General features: G+C 43.4%; 7 protein-coding genes and 1 non-coding gene across 9 annotated transcripts in view; 3 read left to right on the top strand and 5 right to left on the bottom strand.

Moving 5' to 3' along the window:
• LOC126561345 (peroxidasin) overlaps positions 1–1,898 on the bottom strand; it is a 71,031-nt gene extending 69,133 nt beyond the window's left edge. For both annotated transcript variants that reach the window (XM_050217444.1, XM_050217445.1), the window contains exon 1: positions 1,890–1,898. The gene's annotated coding sequence lies outside the window, so the exon portion shown is untranslated. The remainder of the gene's footprint in view (positions 1–1,889) is intronic.
• A 1,663-nt stretch (positions 1,899–3,561) lies between these two features.
• On the bottom strand, positions 3,562–3,643 carry Trnas-cga (transfer RNA serine (anticodon CGA)). The gene has a single exon. It is a non-coding gene; the product is annotated as a tRNA-Ser (tRNA).
• A 1,994-nt stretch (positions 3,644–5,637) lies between these two features.
• On the bottom strand, positions 5,638–12,588 carry LOC126561147 (uncharacterized). The gene is made up of 2 exons (XM_050217092.1): positions 12,446–12,588; positions 5,638–8,896 (listed from the first exon to the last, which is right to left on the bottom strand). Exons 1-2 carry the CDS (start codon positions 12,586–12,588, stop codon positions 5,659–5,661), a joined length of 3,381 nt encoding a protein of 1,126 aa, XP_050073049.1. The 3' UTR covers positions 5,638–5,658.
• Positions 12,589–15,039: 2,451 nt separating this feature from the next.
• On the bottom strand, positions 15,040–15,441 carry LOC126561146 (DNA-directed RNA polymerase III subunit RPC9). Its single transcript, XM_050217091.1, has one exon. It carries the CDS (start codon positions 15,439–15,441, stop codon positions 15,040–15,042), a length of 402 nt encoding a protein of 133 aa, XP_050073048.1.
• Positions 15,442–15,649: 208 nt separating this feature from the next.
• LOC126561145 (uncharacterized) lies at positions 15,650–17,053 on the top strand. Its single transcript, XM_050217090.1, has one exon. It carries the CDS (start codon positions 15,650–15,652, stop codon positions 17,051–17,053), a length of 1,404 nt encoding a protein of 467 aa, XP_050073047.1.
• LOC126563235 (ubiquitin-conjugating enzyme E2 variant 2) overlaps positions 16,134–22,272 on the top strand; it is a 55,990-nt gene continuing 49,851 nt past the window's right edge. The window contains exon 1 of the mRNA XM_050219864.1: positions 16,134–16,137. The gene's annotated coding sequence lies outside the window, so the exon portion shown is untranslated. The remainder of the gene's footprint in view (positions 16,138–22,272) is intronic.
• On the top strand, positions 19,253–20,173 carry LOC126561144 (uncharacterized). Its single transcript, XM_050217089.1, has 2 exons — positions 19,253–19,715; positions 19,791–20,173. Exons 1-2 carry the CDS (start codon positions 19,253–19,255, stop codon positions 20,171–20,173), a joined length of 846 nt encoding a protein of 281 aa, XP_050073046.1.
• LOC126562606 (eukaryotic translation initiation factor 2 subunit 2) lies at positions 20,527–22,177 on the bottom strand. The gene is made up of 3 exons (XM_050219154.1): positions 22,017–22,177; positions 21,326–21,758; positions 20,527–21,051 (listed from the first exon to the last, which is right to left on the bottom strand). Exons 1-3 carry the CDS (start codon positions 22,032–22,034, stop codon positions 20,528–20,530), a joined length of 975 nt encoding a protein of 324 aa, XP_050075111.1. The 5' UTR covers positions 22,035–22,177; the 3' UTR covers position 20,527.

Genomic DNA, 22,272 nt, shown 5'->3' with positions numbered 1-22,272 from the left:
GTAAATTATACACCTTAAACACACACACTCTTTAATGCATACTTTAACAAACCAGTACCTTACACAAACATCAAAGTGAAAATTGTTACGGGAAAACCTTTGCATGGGCCTCTCACAGCACCCGGGTCACCGTTCCTTATCGGTCCGTTTAAACCGTCTATCAATTAATTAGCGGTTGGAATTGATGTGACCATATTACCGTAATTATCGAGTGCACTCGATGTACTGATATACGGCACGGACATGCATGGCAAATGGATGCGTTCGTGAATCTAACGGTGTGATTTCAATCGTTACCGACGCCAGCGATGCACCAACGTGACCAATGATGCAGCGCATGGACCCGTGGAACAAAGCAACAGAACTATTCAACCAAGCAGATATAGTTGAAGTTCTGTTGTGCAAACATTCAATAAATTAATCTCATTGGTGTTTGAGCCGATGGAAAAATCGCCACCATACTACCAACATACCATTCGTTTGTCACAGTTTGTTAAACTAATTCTGAATAATCTGGTTGAATTTATGGCCTATTTTTTGGAGTAAATGTAATATGAAAGAAGCAATTTATAAGTGCAAAGAGAAATATTTTACAAAAATCAGATGACAAAAGCATACAAACTGGTTGTTTCATATTTACACAACAAAAGTCCACGAAAAGGAGCAAAATGTCAACGATGTCAACTGTGTAAAAGCCAGGCGTGTCAATATTTACCTCCATGTATCATTTCGATTTACACAGCTCAACTTGCCACACACACACACAAATCAAACAACGCTGCAATTATCCTGTCACTCTTTTTACCAACCTGCAATTACTAGTCTGACGGTTTATAAATTCAGCTTTACGACACCTTCCCCACTTTATTGGCTCATTTTCCGCTCGAAAACGACATGGAAACGGTGCGTTTAATGTCCTTCTGTGTGGAACAAAGGAAGAGTTGCACAAGAAAAAATGGGGTGAAATCAATGAGATCAACGCGGCCACAAAAAGAAAACACATTTTTCAAAACTCAGTTACTGGAGTTTGATCTGGATGGGTCGATACAAAACTTTTACCGTGTGAGGCTATAAAAAAAACAACATCATTCCGAAATGGACTGTTATTTTTGTGCTTTCGTTCGTTACGATCGCACCGAACCGAACGGTGGGTAGAATCGATCGACACAAATCGTAAAACACTTATCCCAAGGTTGGTGCGCGTTTTGCTCGGAAATGTTGGGATTTTATTTCCCATGTCCAAATGCTGTGCATCTCCTGCCAGAACCGGAAATTAAAACAATAAACAGCTCCAAAGCTTCCGAAACTCGAACAAGTTTCGCATTTTTTCGTTCTTACCCGAGCTCATTTCGAGAAAGGATAAGAATCCTCTTTCCCGGAAACAGAAACCGGGAGTAGATTTTTATTTACCCTTTTCGCTTTGTTGCTCCTCCTGCAGTTTCTATGGATATTGGTTGAGAGATCGAAATAGATACAACAATCAACCAGACGGAGGCAAAAATCGTCAATCAATGTGCCGCCCCACACATACACACAAGTGCACTGACTTATAGGCCTCTTCTGCTCGTTAAATGAGCAATGAAAGTGTGTTCGTTTCGAAACTGTTTTTTGGAAGTTTCCCGCCAACAGCAATTAAACTTCATCTCACTGAGCAAACATATAAAGAACATTTCCCATTTTGCGCGACCGTTCCTTGTTGGAAATGAATTATGTACACTTGCCCCTGAATTCCCTGTATGTGTATGCGTGTGTGTGTGTGTGTGTGTGTGTGTGTGTGTGTGTGTGTGGGAAGGAAGTTTATATTAGCCTGAATTTAGTTACCTTTCGACGGATAAACACTCGTACCATCGCACGGTATTCCTTTTTGTCAGAACAAATTAACAGCACACGTTCTTATTTTCTTTAAGCTCCACACACACACAGCTCCAGCCGCTTTCCCCACCGTACCGTGGCTGGATAGCTTTCCCGGAGCAACCTATTTCTTCCGACGGTACGATAAAGACATCTTCGCCGCATCTTCTAATGTGCTTGGCAGCAAACGTCTCTAGCTCATAATTCATAGCTGTGGTGCGTTGTGGGTTGTTCATCGTCTTTTTTTTTTGCCTTTAACCTAGGAAAATTATCATAACCGTACATCATCATGTTAGATAGTTTCTCGTTCTGATTCACAGCGTCTTTCGTGCGAGTTTTCGTTGCATTTTACTTAATGGTCAGTGGGGTAGAAAAATTTATGCTCCCATAACAATTTTAACAGCATTTACCTGTTAGCTCCTTCTATCTGCATGTTTTATGATTGTAAAATTCAAAAATACTGTATTTTTATTAACTTTATTGTGTTCAATCTGTTTTATTTACATTCATTCCAACTTACATAAAATTATTTTAATTTTTCACCCGAAAAAATGTGAAAGGAACTCTTAAAACAAAAAATGCTCATGTGATGGAGGCGCCTAGTAGTTCAATGAAATCGCGTGCACATGATCCTTAAATTTATTAAATTCTATTTGCAAACACGAATATTTGCATCTGTTACGGATCAAATCCCCCTCTCGGAATGGTACAAAAGTTTACTATTCGCCCGGATACATCGCCACCCGGACACACAAACCAAACACTCGTCCAAAAATCACGATCAAAAGGCAAATATTGATTCGATGGAAATAAATATCCTTCACCCTCAGAATTCTTTCACTGCCCACTGTTGAGCCAAATTAATTGCATTTCAATCCCACTTTTACGCAGTAGTGAACGCACACAGGCTTTGCACGGGCTGCGTATTATTATTTGTCCGCCCGTGTGTCTTGCTGCGTGCGAGTGTGATGCTTATCGAACGACCGAAAAGCGCATCGAAACGGTGGTGTGGTCATCAAACCGGCAATGCACTTTCGGCAATATAGCAATTTTTACCAGCTGAATAAAGGGAAAGTGAGAAGTAAAAAAGGGAGAGGAATTATTTAAGCAAGCAAAAATTGAAACTTTTACACTGCAAAGGGGAATGAAAGGCGAAAGAAAGCTCACATTTCCACGCATCATTGAGCTTTACACCGGGAGGGCTTATCCGCTTATTATGCGATTTTAGGGTGGAAAATTTACGACCCACGCAAACAGTAGTAATTCTCGGGCAAACAAAAACAAACAGAAAATGCAAAACATATAACATAAAACTGACCAAACTCCGTTCGTATGCTCGCCGTGTGTCCCACCCGGGGCAGTGACAGATCGATCGAGTAAAAGTGCACACATTTGCATGCTTTATTATGTTCTCTGTAGTTTCATTCCATTTCCAAACGGGAGAGAAACATGGAACGTGGGAAATAGAAAACTGTAAGTGCAGCTGGACAAAAGTAATGTATCATACACGCTCCAAAAAATTTATTCACACACATACAAACCCCCACACGTTGAGAGATCGTTGAACCTAAGAGGAATGTTGTTGTGATCCACACATTTACAACCTTCCAAACGCAATTTACACGCTATTACACTATTTTGATTGAAAAATGAAAAAGTGAGTTTTCCCTTCTCCTTCCATACTCACCCTCTATCTCTCTCGCTCTCGCGCGCAGCCGGTAGGATTCGAACCTACGCTCCCAGAGGGAATCTGATTTCGAGTCAGACGCCTTAACCACTCGGCCACGACTGCTATGCACAGGTAGAGCAGCTTCAAGCAAGTATGGTATAAAAATAGACTATCTAAACACTAAAAATACTCGATGGTGTGATGGTAACAATTAATACCTACAGGGTGGACCATCAATTGAACTGTTAAAATTCAATTTCGTCAATTCCAACTAGCTACAAATTGTAAAATAACCCATTGACCTATTTTTAGCAGCTTCTCGAAGAGGTTTCTATCCTTCATTCGATAAGTGCCGACTCTCGCGTGTCTCTGGGGCGAGGTAGCGATAAAGTAGATGTTTGCGAACGACCAACCTTAACCCATTTACACCGTCTGCCTACCATTTAAACTCATTACTTTATGCGAACCATGAAGCAATCGGGACCACCATCATCAGCATCAGTCAACCGACGAGGTCGAACTTCATGGCCGGTATGGTAAAATATGCGAAATAAAATATTTAAACTTACCGTACTGGGTTGCACCTACTGCTGCTGTTGCTTCTTGGGCATGGCCTAAAATATGCCCTTCCATAGCTTGTTGGGCGTTTAACAGAGCAGGGAATTTCTGGTACCGTCGGTTGGCCACAGAACATGTTGGAATATTCAATGTTGGCTAACCAAACCGTTCCTGGGAGAGCCAAGCTGCAGTGAAAACGAAACGGTACGGGCTAGCACCATATTTGCTGTGGCAAGCAACCGAAAGGGACTTGCAGACGAACAAACGTACTACTCACACTCTGAACGATTTCCCTCCGCTCTGGTTGATGGTTGTTTGAGTACGAGTTGCATAAATACAAACGGGAAAACGCCGACGTCAATATTTGCACCAAACCCAAACCGGCAAAATCTTAAGCTGCTGCAACTGGATTCGATGGAAGTGGCCAACGCTAGCTAGAACCTGACTACGAAAGCTTCGAGCGAGCACATGGTAAATGTATGTTTGCCCTTACGCACTAAATGGTTACTACGATTATGGTTTACATTGCATGCTCGTCGATGCATAAAGGGTATGATGACTTGAAGCAGCTTAACCTTCTTAGCTGAGCTTTAACCTGGAAGCACGGGTATACTGGCAGACTATTTCATATGCCTTCGCCAGTTACTATTTCTACTCTGCATAAATCATCCCGTCGTAGTAACCTTGGTACGCTCGGTCATCATAATATGTACATATGAATTATTCAGCCACAACACAGGAAGAGTTTTCCGAATTTGCCTCATGCAGATAGCTGGCAAATAGTCGCCTTGCCTGATTATTTCTACCAAAAAACGGCTCGAAAACACTGTCCAAATTACCACGAAATTAGTTTCATAGACACGCTCATTCGCTCATGAATTTCCAACCAACTAAGCGTGACAAGGCACTGTCGTCAGCAAACCGTTCCGAAACCGGTCCATGGAATCGTTTATGCATCGATAATTTAATTAGATGCCAATATTTAGTGCAGTATCAACTAGTTCGTGGATCCGGCTGAAGTAGGCCAAACTTACCTCAAAGTATGCATTAAATTATAATTTATGTTTGCCCAAAACTTGAGCCCCAATCGCGTACTTCTCATACACCTAACCAGTCATCCACATTTAATACTATTTTCTCATTCAAATGTTCAGTAAATTTGATACACAAGTAGGTAGAATTTCGCACAAAGCTACATTATTTTATTATTCATAAAAAACTCTTATTATGTATACTTACACTGTTTATTTAATTGATTGTACAAAATTAGTAAAGTACATTATTAACTTAATACACTGCAATTCTGTGCAAACTGCATCACGGCGTTTTCTAGAAACTAACTATGTACAAATTTTAACTTCGCTTTTTTATGTAATAAACGAAAGTTTATTACAAAAGAGCAACTCCTATTGAACAATGTCTGACGAGGAACTTGCTTTACTTTCCGTTTGCTTTTCCCATCTCCCAATCTGATCTGATCTATGTGTGATGGATTCTCCTAAAAGTCTTTACTTCCATAAGCTAGGGAGCTTTGCGGCACTGCAACCCTCCACTTTCACCTCTTGCTCCTTCTCCTCCTTTCAGTCGTCATTGATCAATCGGATTCGCACGTTCCTACCAAATAGCCGTCTGTTTTGATACTCGTTTAGCGCCTTTTCTGCATCGTGATGGTTCTGGAAGCGTACCATAGCTTCCCCGGTGGGTTGCCCATTGTCCAGGAACCGACGCCGTATGTTTTCCGGCGGTAGATTAAACTCCTCAAAGAAATTCTGCACATCTTCCACCGTCGTTTTGTATGCCAGGTTTAGCAAACCAACCGTTGAAGTGCGGTACGGTCCACACCCAACGCCCTGATTCTTCTCCGGATCATCATCATCATCATCATTCTGCTCCTGGTCATTATTTCCATTTCCATTACTGTCGTTCTGCAGATGGTCCGGCAACCAGTACGAAGGCTGTAAACCCTGTGCGATCGCGTTGAACCGTGCCATAAGATCCGCTACCTGGCCCCGATCAAGATGGCTAGCGAATACTTTCCGACGGCCAAGATTCTGGGACGATTTCGATTCGGCATGGTGCGCTTCGCTCGGCGATCCAAACTCTACCAAACATTCGCCCGTACGGCCACCACGCTCGTTGTGCACGAGCATTACCGTTTTCGCCTGGAACCCATCGTTACCAAAAAACGCATACACATCCTCCTCGTACACATGGAAGTCCACGTTCCGAAGTAACAACCAGTTAGTGCGCTGGAACATCTCACTGTTGTCCATGGGGGTATTAGCGCCACCGAGCCGGTTGTAATGCTTGCGAGGATCAAGATGAAGCCGGATCGGTTTATTGCCGTTGTTCATGTTGAATTTATTGTTGAAGTTACTGTTGTTACTATCATCACCGTTGTCTCCAGAATCGTCGTCCTGGCGCCTACGAGGATCACGGTAGTGCCAGGAACTGTTCGTATCCGAATTGGCACCGGGATCACCATCCATCCGTCGCTGTCCGTCCATCATATTTGTCAACGGTGCAGATATATTATTCTGTTCGTCCATACTCCTATCAATCGAACCCCATCGTGTGCCTTGCTTGTTGGGAAGAGTTTGCTGGCCATTATCGTTGTTGTCACCATTGTTGCAATTGTTTCCATTCACATTCTCGGTATCGGAATTATTCGCAGGACCATCGTCCTGCTCGTTCTGTTCATCATTGTTATGCTGCTGTGATGGACTATCCTCCACCGATACCGGATTCTCGTACTCTTCCTTCACCATCTGGTAGTCTGTTTCCTCACACGCCCGTACCGTCACCTTCTTGCTGCCGATGTAATGTCGATGCAGCTGAGACCACGCTTCTCGGGCATCTTCCGGTCGGTGAAACTTTACATATCCATCCATCTGCTTCGGTGCGTAACGGTTTGGTATGATCAGCACCTCGACAACGGTGAAATCGGAAAACATTTTCATGATGTCCTGCGCGGTGGTAAAGGACGGTAAGTTCCACACCGTGAGAGCGGTAGACTGTCCCGTACCACCATTACCCGACGACTGGTTACGATGTCTATCGCTCGAATCTTCTGCTCCTCCCGCAACATTTTGATCGTCGTGGCTCATTTTCCAGGAATTAGCAGAACGGCCATCCCTCCAGCCTGACTGATCCTGCGGATTCGTTTCATTACCCGGTCTGAAAGAGTCAATCGCCGATTCAAACTCGTGATCCGTTATGGACTCAATCCTCACGCGTGCCCGTCGCATTAGTGTACCGTCGCGCATCAGCGCACTCTCTTTCCCTTCTTTGCGCAGAAACTGAATGTAAGCAGTGCCCGTCCGTCGGCCATGTTGATCGTTAATCATCTTGATACCTTGCGTAGAAATCATGTGTGACTTAAAGAACCGTCGAATCTCACCGTACCCTGTAGAAAGCTCAAAGTTTGAAAGTTTCACCGAGAAATCGCTCGAAGTCGGCCCACTATTGGTTGGGTTAGTGGTGTTGCCCGAGTACACACTATCCGGAAGAGGTGAAGTGTTGCGAAAAACGCCACCACCATTCATCATCCCATTGCCAAACGAGCTGGGCGATATTTTGCCACTAATCGTTGAAAAGTGTCCCGGTTGGCTTGGTCCGAACCGTGAGCGACCACCGACACCACCGTCCACACCGGGTACCGTGTGAAGCCCGTAGATGGGTTCAACCATCGCATTTTGTTGCAATTGTTGCTGACCGATGAAATCGGACGAACCTCTGTCCGAAAAACGAGAAACTCGATTCGATCGACCACTGTGCGATGCACCGTCGTACCGATCACGGCTGTTACTGTCACGGCTGCGACGATCGCGCGATCGCGAACGACTTCTTTGACGCCTTCGTCCAAACCGGTCACGACTGGAGCTACGGCTGCGACTATTTCTGGAACGATTTCGACCACCATACTCACGGCTGGAGCTGCGTGACCAACGGCTGTTACGTTCGCGCGACGATGATCGACTGTTTCCGTCTCGCTTTTGTCTTCTGTCACGAGACGACGAGCGACTACGACGACGCCCGTCACGGTCGCGGGAAGACGATCGACTACTTCTCCGGTATGAACGCTCGCGTGAAACAGAACGACTACGACTGCGACGATCCTTTTTCAAAAATTTCCACGGACTCGAATCCTTCACAATGATCGGACGCGGTACAATGACATCGTTCACAATCGGTCCTCCCTTCGAAGCGGCTCCACTCAATGCCGAAAGCCACCCGGCAAGTGAACCATTGGCCGTCGGCTGCGTTGCAGTTCCCGTGAGCGGAGAAACTACAGCAACATCACCACCGGACGCTGTCCCGTCGGAGGAAAGAAAGGACAATCCAGGTATTTCGTTGTAAGCAGATCCTTGGGCCAGCAGCGGACTTAACGATGCAACCGGTGCCGTCGTGTTCGATGCTACGGCCGGGACATTATTCCGCTGACCGGTGGAAGCTTTCGCTAAAAAGCCAGCCAACGATATTACCGGTGGTTGCGGTTGTTGTACGGTGGTGGCTGATGTTGCTTTAACTTGCGGTGCCACGTTAAACGATGACACACTTGCGATCGTGTTTACTTTTTGATTTATTCCAGCTAACAATGCCGTTGGTATGCTGTTGTTCGTCTGTGGTGATGCAACCTTTAGGGACGCTGCCGATGATGCAGCACCCTGTTTAAGCTGCATGTACGCAAGGGCAGCCTTCCGTGCCTGATCGATCACCTTCTGCATTTCGGCACGGGATGAAAGTAGGAGCGACACTGGTTCATTTTTAATGTAAGCTCCGTTAAGCGACATAGCTTGGCGTGCATCTTCGTCGGTGCTAAAATTTGTACAGGAAGAAAAAAAGAAGTAACAAAAAAGGAATACATAGAATAGTGCTTTTTGTGAATTGGTGGCTAACGAAGCGATAACATTCTTACTAGCATTGCTGAGGCATTACGGATATTACACAGCTTCTGAAATTGATTTAAACGAACCAAAACCAAACCAGGGAAAGAAACTTTTTCTTCGTAGAGAGAGAGAGAGAGTGTCCTAGAATTCCATCAGGATTCTCAAAAATGGTGCTCATAGAAGATATTCTTTTGGATAATATCCAATTCCGTTATTCTCAACATACTTACCGTTAAACCGTTAAAATGTGTCGTTGTTACCTTTATCATGATAGAAAGGTCGTAGAATTCTGTTTAAGAGTTCATATAATAAAGTCATCTTTACTTAAAACAGACGACCTGTTACACTAATATGCTATCCGTACTTGGTAAATTTTTAGTATTATTTTTTTAAAAGTTTTATTTTGTTTTAATATTTTTTAACTGTCTATAAATGACACAAAACGATCTAATGCGTAAGCTGGTGAAATTGTATTGCATGTGTCATCCGTAATAAGGTCCAAAGGAAATTTCATGGTCGAAAAAAACCTGTTCAGAAAATTCCATCAATATTATAATCAAGCAATAGAAAATTGAGAATATATTTATTACTTTCCAGTGTGTATTCTAACAACCATACATATCCTGATCGACATTTATTGATAATATAGTTTCAAAACATCGTTATAAATGGTAGAAAATATCTAAGACAATATGGAGCCAAGCCGTCCATGTGACTGCACTCTTTCACTGCACTGAAAGAGGAAAAGTATATTCGAAAAGTCTTTCAAACTATTAACCACATCAGTGATTAACAGAATTTCTTTAGCAAATATCTATAGAGGTGCCCTATCGAATCATTCAGTAGCCTAGACGAAGCAGCAATTCATCATCTAGCCCCAGTAATAGCTAAAAAACGACCGTTTACAACCGTTAGGGCTTTGGTATCAGGTAATTACCGTTAGACCAACCAATATCGGATAGCAATATGTTTGGCAATATGCTTTTTGATAAATCCGAAACGTTAAGATTTATGCAAAATGTTGATCCAATGAGTTATTTGTTGTAGTTTTGTTGCATAGTCATTTTACACAAGAAAAATCTGATTCATTTCTTTTCTGAAACTCAGTCGCAGATTTCACTGTTCCCTCAATTGCATGGCATAAATCAAAGCGGATGAGATGTTGTTTACCTCCTTCACAGAAATGTTAAGGTTTCCTAGTCTTGAAAAATGTGTCTCATTACGGCCAATTAGCCACTCCCAAAGGTGATCCTATTTTGTACATGATCGCAAAAACCAGATCAGACGAATGAACCTCTCCCTATGGAGGTCCGGTCCCCCGTCATAGCATGTGCAGACAGCATTGCCTCGACATATAGCATGACCATGGCAGCCAGAGCACAACGGCCTACGCGCGTTTCGAAATGTCTGACTAAACATGAGCTACTATCGCACAATGTGCACCAAATGAAAACGAAATGATAAACATTACACTACGTACCCTCACCCGCAGTAAGCACCAGCCCCAGCACCAGACCAGATTCATCCAGCAGAGCGAGTTCCAGGGAGAATCCAGTTTTTTGTTGCACTTTCTTGTACCTCTTCCTTATAATGCACGTACGAATGGTCTGCGAAATGTGCACCCGAAACGCAATGCAACGAACTTGATCGTGAAAGAAAGTAGAAGCATCGTCATCATACTCACCCCACTACCATGCCCCACCATCTTTATCACCATCATCATCATCATCATGGTACCATATGTAACGCGCATAAAACAAGATACCTAAAAGCTACCTTCGTCAGGTTTTTATCGCCAATCAATGAGCTTTACACGAATACGTTTGTATGACACAGTGTACAGAAAGAGAAGAAAAAAAAACTTGCCAGCCATATCTTCTTCGCTTCTGAATCGCGGATTTCTACGACTTGTCCTGAGCATGGCGACATGAAAACGTGAGTTTTATTTTTTTGCTCAGCATAACTCTCTGTCTCTGACCCAACGACACCATCTAGTCTCGGCGTAATCTCAAGCATAACACGATCGACGATTACGCGTTATTCGAAACGATCCTGCAATAGTAACTTATCTGGCTATTTGCACTTCCGACTGGCAAAACCACCCGGGTGCATGTGAGTCAGTTCGGGAGGTTCCGAGTACGTTCGTTTTCCTCCTCTTTTGATGATATAATCTACCTATAGCTACCGATCGCCGGGTTCGAACCTTAATAACTAGTTTCTCGGCTCAGACGGACACGCGGGACCACCGGTGACCGGTGGTATTTGGTGTGTGCAAAGAAAATAAACACGTCAACCGGCTGGGCTGCTAGTGGAGAAGAAATGGTCTAGCGAATTCGATTCCAGATTAGTTATGGTACTGAGCGCGGCAGTACAACGAATCGATAACGCAAAATATTATACCCCGCCAACAACGGTTCGGTACATGTATGACACACAGCGTTGCATGTTAGGCAAAACTACTCGGAGGAGACGCGAAGAATCTTTCTGATGGCGTGTTGATATTGTGAAATTACTTCTCAGGATTATGTGTTTCTTCGGTTGCACAACGGAATAATGATGTGTCCCTTCTATTACGTTTACGGGGAAATGTAAGGTTGTATAACGGAACATATGTACGTGCTTATAGTTAGTTGATGGAATGCAATGAAGTGATCGATCAATCATCTGGAAAGATGGACACCCTGGGGAAGATGGACCGTCTAGGATGTTTCAAATAAAAATGCCTCATCAATATTCCAAACTTCAACGTGCCCTGGTACCATACTTGCTAGCCAAAGGTGTCCTTATTCTCATAAACATAGTGTACGGAAAATTTGCGGGCTCAGAAAAGCTGAACACTAATGTTAAAAATTTTTACAACTTCAACTATTCTTAGAGGGATTTCTTTCGTTCTAAGAAGTTTAGTCATCCATAAGGAAATTGAATATATGAAAAATATCATGAGGTTATAATGGCAATTGTAAATCAAATATCTCAACCTGGTAACCATTTCACCTGTAATGTTACACATGTTTCAGCCACATGTTTTCAACTGGCCAGTGATACGACAATGTTTGATACTGAATGATACATCAGAGGGCAATAATTAACGCAAATGAAAAATTTTGTCTTAACTTGAATTTTGAGTCACAGACATCCCTGAAAGGTTCTGAATCTTAGCCGATTGTTGAACTCTTGAACAAAAATTACTTCCGGCGTTTAACAACAAGTCCAATATTTGGGTAATCTGTGAAAGTGCGATCCGGAATATTGAAAATCATTTTGGCTTTAGTAAATGTCTTAAGATATCGTCAAAGAAATCCATCCCATCCTGCCCTCCCCCAAATGGGACGCTACAAAAGCACACTTTCGGCTGTTTTCTCTCGCTTCATCAACATCATCAGAATGTAATATTACCCACCAGCCAGCATGCCAATAAAAAAAAGTTAATGTGCTTTACAAACAGTCGGTAAAATAAGGAAACGGAATCGATACAAACCTGAACGCTATAAACGCATCACCGAGCGCACCGCCAACGATATGGACGCCACCGTCAGGAATCGACAGACCCTTGAAAAAGGAGCGCACATCGGACGCATTCGCTGCCAAGGGCAGGTTCTGCAGACGAATGATCACACTCATGGTTGCTGCTTCTTACTGCTTCTGTTGCACGTGTAGCTTGTAGCACTTGTAGAGAAAACCGACGACAGTGCAAGCAGTGTCGCCCGCGACCGCTCGTACCAACACGTGGTTTCCGGTTTTTTCTTTGTATTTTCTTTCGATTTTAGATCACAACGGTTCCGCCCTTTCTGCTGGAAAACAACAACATCAGCACCGCGCAGCAAATCAAGCAAAATAGGATAGGAACGAAAGAAGGCTGACGATGAGATGGTTTAGTGATTGATAGCTGTCTTTTTCCAAATTCTTCCTCGTTACAGCTCAGCTAATACAAATTTTCGTAGTTCAATTCGATCGTTCCGACAATCGTGTTTTATACTACTACTTTGTCGCCTGCCGATGATCGCTGGCTAGCCGCAGCTACTTTTCCTTATTTGATGACAGATTTCCACAGGAAGTTCCACCAAGATGTCACCAATTGGCAAACCTACAATAAAAAGAGAGAAAAAACGCATTCGAAATAAAAAACTAAATAATAATAAAACATACATGTGAATGGGTGTGCAAAAATGTTTCCCGGGTGAAAATGGTTTCCCGGTGACATAATAGAGCCAATATTTGAGCCATGTTCACACACGAAAAATTTATTATTTTTACATTGTATCACCATAAACACCTCGGTTCATGGGCCAAACATTAGTGCGTACGTTTGAATCTGTATGCTCTCTTCTGCTCTGTGTATTCAGGCGTTCAAGTATGCTCATTAGCGAACCAGAAGCAACAGCAACATCACATCCCCCTTTCATCCCACCGGCAGTGTCGAGCGATCGAGGTGATCTTCCGACAAGGGAACCAGTTTTCCACGCACAAAACCGGCCAGTTGTTTAACTATCCGACAAGCTCGCAGAGGAAGGAAAAGCGGGTCGACACGAGGTTCGGTCGCAAAGTTACTACAGACGTGTGCTTTCGGAGAGATAATATACAACAAACTTATGATTCCTAGTGAAATGTGAAGATCACTCTATAATAATGAATTAACTATTCAACCCTTTTCAAACCATATTTAATTCAATTAATTATACTCTAGAGCTTTTTATATGGTTGATAACAAGCATTATCATTACATTTTTGGAGAACATCTCATTCTCAATACATCATTCAGCAGCATTTCCAACAGAAAAGAATCAAATTATTTGTTTAACATGTTTATTATGCTTCATTTGTCGCCAGCTACAGTTTAGTTCTCATTATCTCATTAATAATGCAACGTGTTTAAACAATTTAACGAAAAAGGTTGGAATAATTATATTATCCTTATTAGGTTTTCCATTTTTACTTACATTCTATTATTAGTTATTGTGAGATGTGCACTATGAACGGTAAAAGATCGACGAGCAAAAATAAAATACTCGCTTTGGATAATCAATCAATCTCAAACGTAAGAAACGTATAAGAAACAACATTTTGAAGAATTCACACAAAACTTCACACGTCTTAGATGATAAATAACATCACCCTCAATAACATATATCTGGTCAGTACCGCTAATACCTCAGTTGAAAAACACACAAGGAGGATGCTAGGCTGCAAATTGTCGATACAGCCTAAGGATACATCAGTGTGTACATGGACAAGAGGCTTTCTGAGATGAAACTATATGGCTTCGATCGTTCTTTCAAATTATTTGTTAAACATTATCCTCACATTCACCTTAGCTAGTTGCGGTTTAATATTCCAAAACCGAAGATTCTTTTCGAGCAACCCTCAAACCCATGCAGTATACCTTCACTCGGTGGAAAATATAAACGGAACTTGAGCCTTAGGCTGCGCCTTATTGAATGTAGACACCATGCCCAAATGCTGAGACCGGTGGCGCAGTGAATAGATGCTGAATATGGCTTAGGAAATGCTTCTAATCCATCCATCCATCCATCCATCCGATCCCGAAAGGAGTAAAGGTATTCCCCCCCCCCCTCTCTCTCTCTCTCTCTCTCTCTCTCGTTCTGTATGTCTCTTTCTCTCTAAAGGAAATGGGCCCACAAGAAAACAGTACAGAGGGAGTTGGAAAATCGTCCCTTTCTCCAGTTTTCAATGACGCTTTGGTGGCAGGTCGGAAAATTCACAACACTATAAAGTAAAGCAGCATCGCTACCAACTACTGTAGTCGCGATCTGAGAGTGGTCGTCCACCTTTCTTTCCCTGTGTGTTGTGTTTGAGTGCGCCGGCCCCGAACAAAAAAAAAAACCTGTCGTATTTATACTGATTGCTGATCGGAAGTGAAAATGAAACCGCTAAAAGTGAGTTTAGTATTAGAATCCTCCTTAGCTGGGAATTGGAATCGTTCGGATCGATGGAAAAATTGCTGAAACAATGCAAAAAATCTGTTGCCAAACGTTTTGCTACAGAATGTGATCAAACACGGCAATTGAAATGTGTTCAAAAACACCTGTGTTACACCCGCCAAAAGCGTGCTAGCTATCCATCTGTCCCTTGCTCTAACGTGGAGTTTTGTCCGGCTGCCGCTGGTTTGAGTTTGGCCCCTTGCTCCAGTATCCGGCTGACCTGTTCCTCCGTCAGCCGTTCGTCCGAGTCCTCTATCATCAGCTGTATGTGTAGCGGGGACGAGGGTGGATCATTTACCATCATCAAGCATTCGTTCTTGGTCAGGTTGAATTCCTTCATCGCCTGCAGAAACTCAACGATGCCGGCCGACGTTTGCTCCTTGCAGGGTGTGTCCTCCAGATATTGTACCGTTTCGTACGTGATCGTCGCAAGATTCCGCAAACCGTACTTTTTCTTACTGTTTTTCATGTCCTTAAGCGTCGTCATAACCTCAAAGTTGGTAAGAATGGCCGCGTTTGGATTGATGATCTCCATTTAGGAAACTGCTAAGGTTGTCGTCTGTTGCAATGGAAGATCCGAGCAGGTGGGGATGATGGGGGTTTATGGATGATTGGGGAAGAAGTGTTACACAATGATCAGTACCGGCCGAGGAATCTATCGGATAATTATCTATTCCTAACACGTCGAGCAATTTTTCAACTAATAAATTCTTAAACTTCTTATTATCCTATCTATTCTTTAGATGCTGCTATATTTCGCTTGCATCACCATTCTCATGACCATCCACCGGGGTCAAGCGTTAGAGATCGAACATCCGCACAGCTTCTCGATATTCAAACGCGGTGTAATGCTTGGCGATGTTTCGTACAGCTATGCCTCCACCGACATGGGATCACCGGAAAGTGGACGCTACAAGACGGTAACGGTGATCAAGAACATTGCCGTACCGAAACCAACCAGCACTATGTTCAGCGATCGATCGGAACACTATTACGATTCTGGAGAGAAAACATCTTCCACCGGGACGGCGCAGAAAAAGCGAACACACGTAGAATATTGGCCACCGAAGGCGGAGAATCAGGTGGCCCATCGGCTAAAACTGGAGCAGGACTTTCACAAAGTCAGCAATACCCACCGCCCGAAAGGCAGCCGCCAACGCCAACAGCAGCATCGCCATCACAGTCAGCAGGAAATCGTGGCAACGCCACCCAAGACGATCTACAAACCCGCTGAAATTCAAGAACAACTCCAGGAAGAACCGCAACACCCGATAGATCTGCTCGAGCTGGCCAAGTCGGCGGTAAAAACGCTCACAGAGAAGGCAAAGGTAATACCGGGCGAAAATACGGGCCCTGTGACATTTCCCTCCGATGCAAGGAGGATGAAAAAGAAAAATGGAATCGTCAGCGTGGCCAAAGAGTACACCAGCATCCTGACGACGGACCCGAAAGATCGTCAACCGATCGTGAGCAAGCTGCGGACGAAGGTGGATCCTCCGACGAAAGCACCCACGTACTCAACCACTTCCTCGGGCGAAGAGGAGCAGATCAAGCTAAAAGATCTCGAACAGTCGGAGTACGTGTTCAACCACAAGACGGGTACGTTCGAGTTCCGAACCGCTTCAAAGGCACCCAAGGCTGTTCAGGAGTATCTACGTGGCAGTCCTTACGTTTACCGGGAAGAATCGATGTCCCCCAAGGTCGAAGAGGCACCCAATGGCAGCAACACGTACAATACACCCTCGGAGCTGCTGTTTGCCGAGCTGCATAATGCCGTGGCCACCCGGAACGTTACAATGATCAAGTCGCTTGCCGGTCAGCTGGAGGAAACCTTCAACATTGGAAAACTGGACTTTGAATCGCTGAAAACTGAAATGGATCTTGGACGACGCACCACCGAGGATCCGATGATGTCCGCGTCCGAAACGACCACTGCCAAATCGCCGATGGATTTCGGAGTTGGAAATTACGCCGAAACGACTACGATGGCTCCGGACTATCCGGAAACTACGACTGAACCGATCGTAGCAAGTACCACGATCAAGGCGCCCGTCATGATGATGGCGACAACCACGAAGAAACCGCTTCGCTACATTGCCCCAAAACTGCGTGGATTCAAGCGATTCTCGGCCAAGAGACAGAACTAATTAAGCTCGCATTACATCGTCCTATCTTTCGACGGCAAGGAACCAACCTAGATATACACCAAACGTTTTTAAAAGAACGATCGAAGAAAAGTATTTATTTTTAAGGTAGCTTTCGAGCAAACTGCGCGCCACCACTAGTGGACGAGCTTTCCAAGTGTTATGAATTTGGAATCAAGCTCTACTGATCTTAACAATTTCAAGATGTTAGGAGTATATAACCGTGATATGCACCGTTGGGCAACTATTCTCTTATGCGGAAAGAAGGCATTCTTATTAACAAATAAATCAGTTAAATAAATCTACCCTCTAAAACATTCTTCGACCCTTCGTTATATGTCTTATTCACCTCGGAACGAATATTCCCAGGCCACACACCAAGCGATTTCAATCATTTCCTCACACATTTCGGACTACGGTCAGGTGATTTCTTTTTTTTTTTAACAGTAGGAAAAAGAATTTCTTTTCGCTTTGTATCATTCATTTCTTACCTCAATAAACACAATTCCTTTTGCTTAGTATTGATTGTAAACATGTGATATAAAGAACATGACTATGAAAAGGAATCCATCAAACATAACAACAGTGAGAAAGAATCACAAAATTAACCGAAAAAAGAAATGATAAGATACAAAGGATATCGGTGTACTTGTAGATAAAATGTTTCTTTGTTTATCTTATACTTGAAAAAAATTCGTTTAAATAATAAAATCCATTATACACACACCTAAATACGAAAGAGCTCTGGACTTATATCTGGACTGGATCGTAAGACAGTCGAGTTTTTTCAGCTCAATATAGGATTAAAAATCATAAATAGCCAGACAATGTAGATCCTGTAAGTTAATGGTTGTTAAACCAAATTTTAAAAAAAATGAAAACTAATTTAAAATGTTTGAGTTGGATCGGGATTTGAACACTTTCCGGTGGGGGGGTTTAGCTAAAGCGATGCTACGCACGCGTCAACGCCCACCATGAATGGACGCGTCGTTCTTGCAAGGAAGTTGTAGCAAAGTAGTTTTTGCTCGATTTGCTTTTGAAAACGTTACTGGTCATCTCGGTAATCTTACTGCCATTAACATATTGAATTATGATTATTTTATGAAAAGCAACATCTACGATAGTCTCAAACGTTCAACGGGGCGCGTACGCTCTTGCCTACAATACTTACTTACGAACCGCAAATTCCTAATGATTACTCTACTTTTCAGACGGTCGATGGTATGTAAACCTTTTTTTACAAATCAGATTATAACTAGATCGACCAGGATAGCTAGGTGTAGCGCCTCACTGCAGCAAGAAGAAGCCTCTAGAAGAGCTACGGATGTGTAGCGCCAATACCACCTCATCTCCCCCACTCCTTCCTTCTCGAATGATTTCCTTCCTTATGAATAAGAAATTATTCTTTATTCGGTTTACATATCCACACAACATGCTTTCTTTTCTACACAGCCCATCGCACACGTTCCTTATTAACAAGGCTTTTTTTTTGTCTACATTATTGCACTACGTCGAAATACTTGAACTTTTTTGATTCGCTCACACACACGGCTCGCACACACATAAGACGCACTTCCTAAACTCCCCCCCAAGGTCGCATCTTACATGACGACGTGTGAAAATGTGTTATTTTGTACTTTATTCGTCATTCGACTTACCGCAACACTATGTTCAATGGCTAGGCCACACACTTTTCTAACGTTTCGCTATATTTTCAACTGTTCGCTTCGCCTAACGGCACCGTAAAATACGCTTTTCTATCCAGCTTAAAGATGGCGTCTGGGTACGATAACTCTTCTGTAATTTTTGCTTCCTCTATACCTGTAAAACGGCATCACATCACGAGTTCACCCCGCTAGGTTGGCAGCAGCAGCTGTCACGTTACTGTCAAGGTGTATCGAGCAAAGGTAGGTTATGTTTTGCTTGCATCGGCATAAAAAAGGCTTTCTTCTGCGACAAATCGACTGATAGAATAACTTGTAATGGTTGCTTAATGGTTAATGGTGTAATGGTTATCAAACATCTTATTTTGTGCAGGAATAAACATTTTTAGAGCCAAAAATCTTCCGGAAAATTAGAACAATTAAAAGCCAAAAAGAGAGCCACCTTACTTTTATGTATGTGCACAACTTGGACGTAACGTTTTTGGTTTGATTGGGTTTGTTGTCAACAGCAAGTTAAAAATTATACAGTGGTACAAAAATGAGCGATCTTCCAAATGTAAAAATCGAACCAAATTTACCTACTGACAACGATGTCGAAGATCTCTTACCAACATTTAAAGTGGTCCCCCGAAACAAAATCCTTCACGAACAGGTAGAAGTGATCGATCTGACCGAGGATCATTTTATGAATGAGTTCAAAAGCTTTCTAACCACGATCGGCGAGCGTCGGCAAGATATTGATGCAAAACGAAACGAAACAAAGACCAAATTAAAATCGGTTATCAAAACGCTAAGCGTTTCGATCGACTTTCTGTCCCAGGTGCATGTATACCAGGATTCGTTCCTATGCGAACTGTTTAGGGTCAACTTCCGCAACGCAATGGTGTACGGAAGGTTAACGGCAGAAACTTTTAGAGAAAATGTTACGATCTATCAGATTGACGATGGTACAGCAAAGATTGATGTATTCTTTCGACCATCCTCCAACAAGAAAATGTTAGGTATGTAAAGGAAACTCTACCATATATGCCGTTGCGTTTTCTTAGTGTTTTTTTTTTCAACAATTTTTATTTTAGATAATCTAAATAAGCTGCTCCTTTGCGAAGATGCACTACAAAGGAAACGTCCCCCATTGAATGAAGATTCAATTCCAGATTCTGTAGAGCTTAGAAAGCAACTCAAGCTACTGGTGTCGATAGCCAAAGCACGGTGCCAGACACAGCTCACACGTTTTAAGCTACGTACGCAATGCTTTGCTATCGGACGTCCGTTTTTGGGACGTGAAGGAAATATAGCCATGTATGCTGAATCCATACTGCCTGACGACGAGTTCGGCGATACGTGTGAGCTGTTTTGGAAATGTTATCTCCTTGCCATGTACGAACCACTGACGAATGAAGGTGCGCTAAACGAATGCCCTCAGAAGATAGCAGATAAACTGAGAAGTATGTGCTTATAGAGACGCAGTAGTTGGTACTTTTATTCTGTTGCAAATGCTAGTTATCATTTATTGTTTTCCTTGAGAAATACAAGAGGCTTGGTTGGCTCGTTCGTATGGAATATTTCATCGCTCAGCTCTAGCTGCCTTGCACGACGCGAAAAGTAAACCACCGCACATACCACACCGCAGCAAAGCAAAACAACATAGAATTTTATATCAAATAGAGTTGATTGGGTAAGGGCATCCGAACGAACGAACGATGGACGAAAGGGACAGTATAAGGCGAAACAGAACCGGAAAAGATGCGTTGATCCACCTTACCCTCGTGTCATTAGACCGTGACAACTGTTCTGCCTTCTCAGCACGCCCATTCTAGGCTGTCTTAGCACGCATGGCGGCACGTTTACTGGTGACGGCCTGGAAACCAGACTTAATACTAGCCACGGAACACCGGGACCCGCACGACTCACACTGCAGGAAGAACAGGCGGGTGTCTTTTTGGAGGATGGTGTCGGGCGAGCGGCAGGTGTGGCAGGTGACATACTCCTTGATGTATCTTCGCAGCACGTTTTCGATCTGTTTCGGCTGGAAGCGGCCCTTAATTATGAGTTGATTGTTACCGTCGACTGAACCGCTCGTACCCAACTCAGCCAGTAGAAAGTCAAGCACGTGCTTCTGTAGCCGATGGAGCGTTTTGCAGATTTCGGTAAAGTTAGCGAACGAGGTCTTCTTCGTACCGACACGCAACACTTGCGGTGGACGCATCACAAACTTCGGCTTTCGACCGCCTGCCATTTCCGGATTCTTGTCCAGGATGATCTCGAACACACGGTTCAGCAGCTCGTCGTACGTGTAGTCACGATCCGAACCAGCCCAGGAAGTAACGTTTTCATCCACTGGTGGGAAAACAGAAAAAACAACGAATAAGTTTATCTCTCACAACTTTGAAATTACACAAATAACAGGAAACTTAAATGGTGAAAACCATAATGAAATATAAAATGATTAATTCATTAATACCAGTTTCGGTAACGATCCCGTCGCTCTCGGTAAGGCATGTAAAATCAACGCAATGGCAAAATATCATCAGATTTACGTTCCTACACTTCGTGCAGATTATGCTCGACTTTCTATAATTTTTATCCGACCACCCAAAAAAAAAAAGCTTACCATTTTCCTTCTCGTCGTCCTGTGGCTCCTGTCCATCCACCTGCTCCTGCTGCTCCATTAGCTCCGTCAGGTCCTTCTTCTTCTTCTTTTTCTTTTTCATGCTAAAGTCCAGCTTAAAGTCCTCGTCTAGCCCATCGTCACCGCCCACCTCACCCTCTTCCTTGCTTTCCTTCGCATCCGCATCGCCATCACCAGTGCCGGAGGGCAGCGCTCCTTCCAACTCGTCCAGATTGAATGGCTTCTTTTTCTTCTTCTTTTTCTTGTTGAAATTCTCTAGATCCAAATCATCCTCCCCGTCGGCGACCGGTTTCGATTCGCTCGGTGCAGCGGATTCTGCTTCCGCGGTCGGTTCTTCCGCCCCTCCCGCCATCGCATCCAGATCGAACGGGGTCTTCTTCTTTTTCTTTTTCTTCATCAAGGAAGGGTCAAAGATCTGCGTGGGACGAAAAGAGGCATACAACGGGCATGAGAAGCTTCATTCGGTCATCATTCTGGGGGAAGTTTCAGTTACACCGCGAGGAACAGCACGGTACTCATAACCTAACATCATTGCCGGGCATGCACAGTGCTGCTGCTGCTACTGCCAGCGATGTGGCTCTTTTCTCTACCCCAAAGCAAACGGCGATAGGACTCAAAACTTTCACTCGCCCTTTTGTGCACGTTTTACTATCACATCCGGCCATCAACTTACCGCATCGTCTTCCGCCATGATTTGCTCTTACACTTGTGGTACTTTTTAGCCTAGCTTCAACAATCTTTTTGCACGTTTAATTTATTCTTTTGGTGGCGAACGAGCCAACCCACTTCAGCAATATTGCATCAGCTTTTCGTACATTTCTCTACTGTCACATTACAGCCTGTCAAAATGCTCTTCTTTCTCCTATTCCTGCTAGGGAGTCTGTCAACAAACGTCAACTATCTATACGTTACAAGCAGTTACCAAGCGT

Source organism: Anopheles maculipalpis, chromosome 3RL (genome assembly GCF_943734695.1).
Source record: "Anopheles maculipalpis chromosome 3RL, idAnoMacuDA_375_x, whole genome shotgun sequence".
In the NCBI taxonomy this organism is placed as follows: Eukaryota; Metazoa; Arthropoda; class Insecta; order Diptera; family Culicidae; genus Anopheles; species Anopheles maculipalpis.
The sequence above is the reverse complement of the archived record's forward strand: the minus strand, read 5'-3'. Positions and strand labels throughout refer to the sequence as shown.

What these genes read in the sequence shown, in the direction of transcription:
- LOC126561146 (XM_050217091.1), bottom strand. Translation starts at nt 15,441, where the DNA reads ATGGAGATCATCAATCCAAACGCGGCCATTCTTACCAACTTTGAGGTT.
- LOC126561147 (XM_050217092.1), bottom strand. Translation starts at nt 12,588, where the DNA reads ATGAGTGTGATCATTCGTCTGCAGAACCTGCCCTTGGCAGCGAATGCG. An exon ending in GATGCGTTTATAGCGTTCAG is followed by an intron (nt 8,897 to 12,445) that starts GTTTGTATCGAT and finishes TACAAATTTTAG; the next exon opens with CACCGACGAAGATGCACGCC.
- LOC126561144 (XM_050217089.1), top strand. Translation starts at nt 19,253, where the DNA reads ATGAGCGATCTTCCAAATGTAAAAATCGAACCAAATTTACCTACTGAC. An exon ending in CTCCAACAAGAAAATGTTAG is followed by an intron (nt 19,716 to 19,790) that starts GTATGTAAAGGA and finishes TTTTTATTTTAG; the next exon opens with ATAATCTAAATAAGCTGCTC.
- LOC126562606 (XM_050219154.1), bottom strand. An exon ending in GGACGACGAGAAGGAAAATG is followed by an intron (nt 21,052 to 21,325) that starts GTAAGCTTTTTT and finishes TTTTCCCACCAG; the next exon opens with TGGATGAAAACGTTACTTCC.
- LOC126561145 (XM_050217090.1), top strand. Translation starts at nt 15,650, where the DNA reads ATGCTGCTATATTTCGCTTGCATCACCATTCTCATGACCATCCACCGG.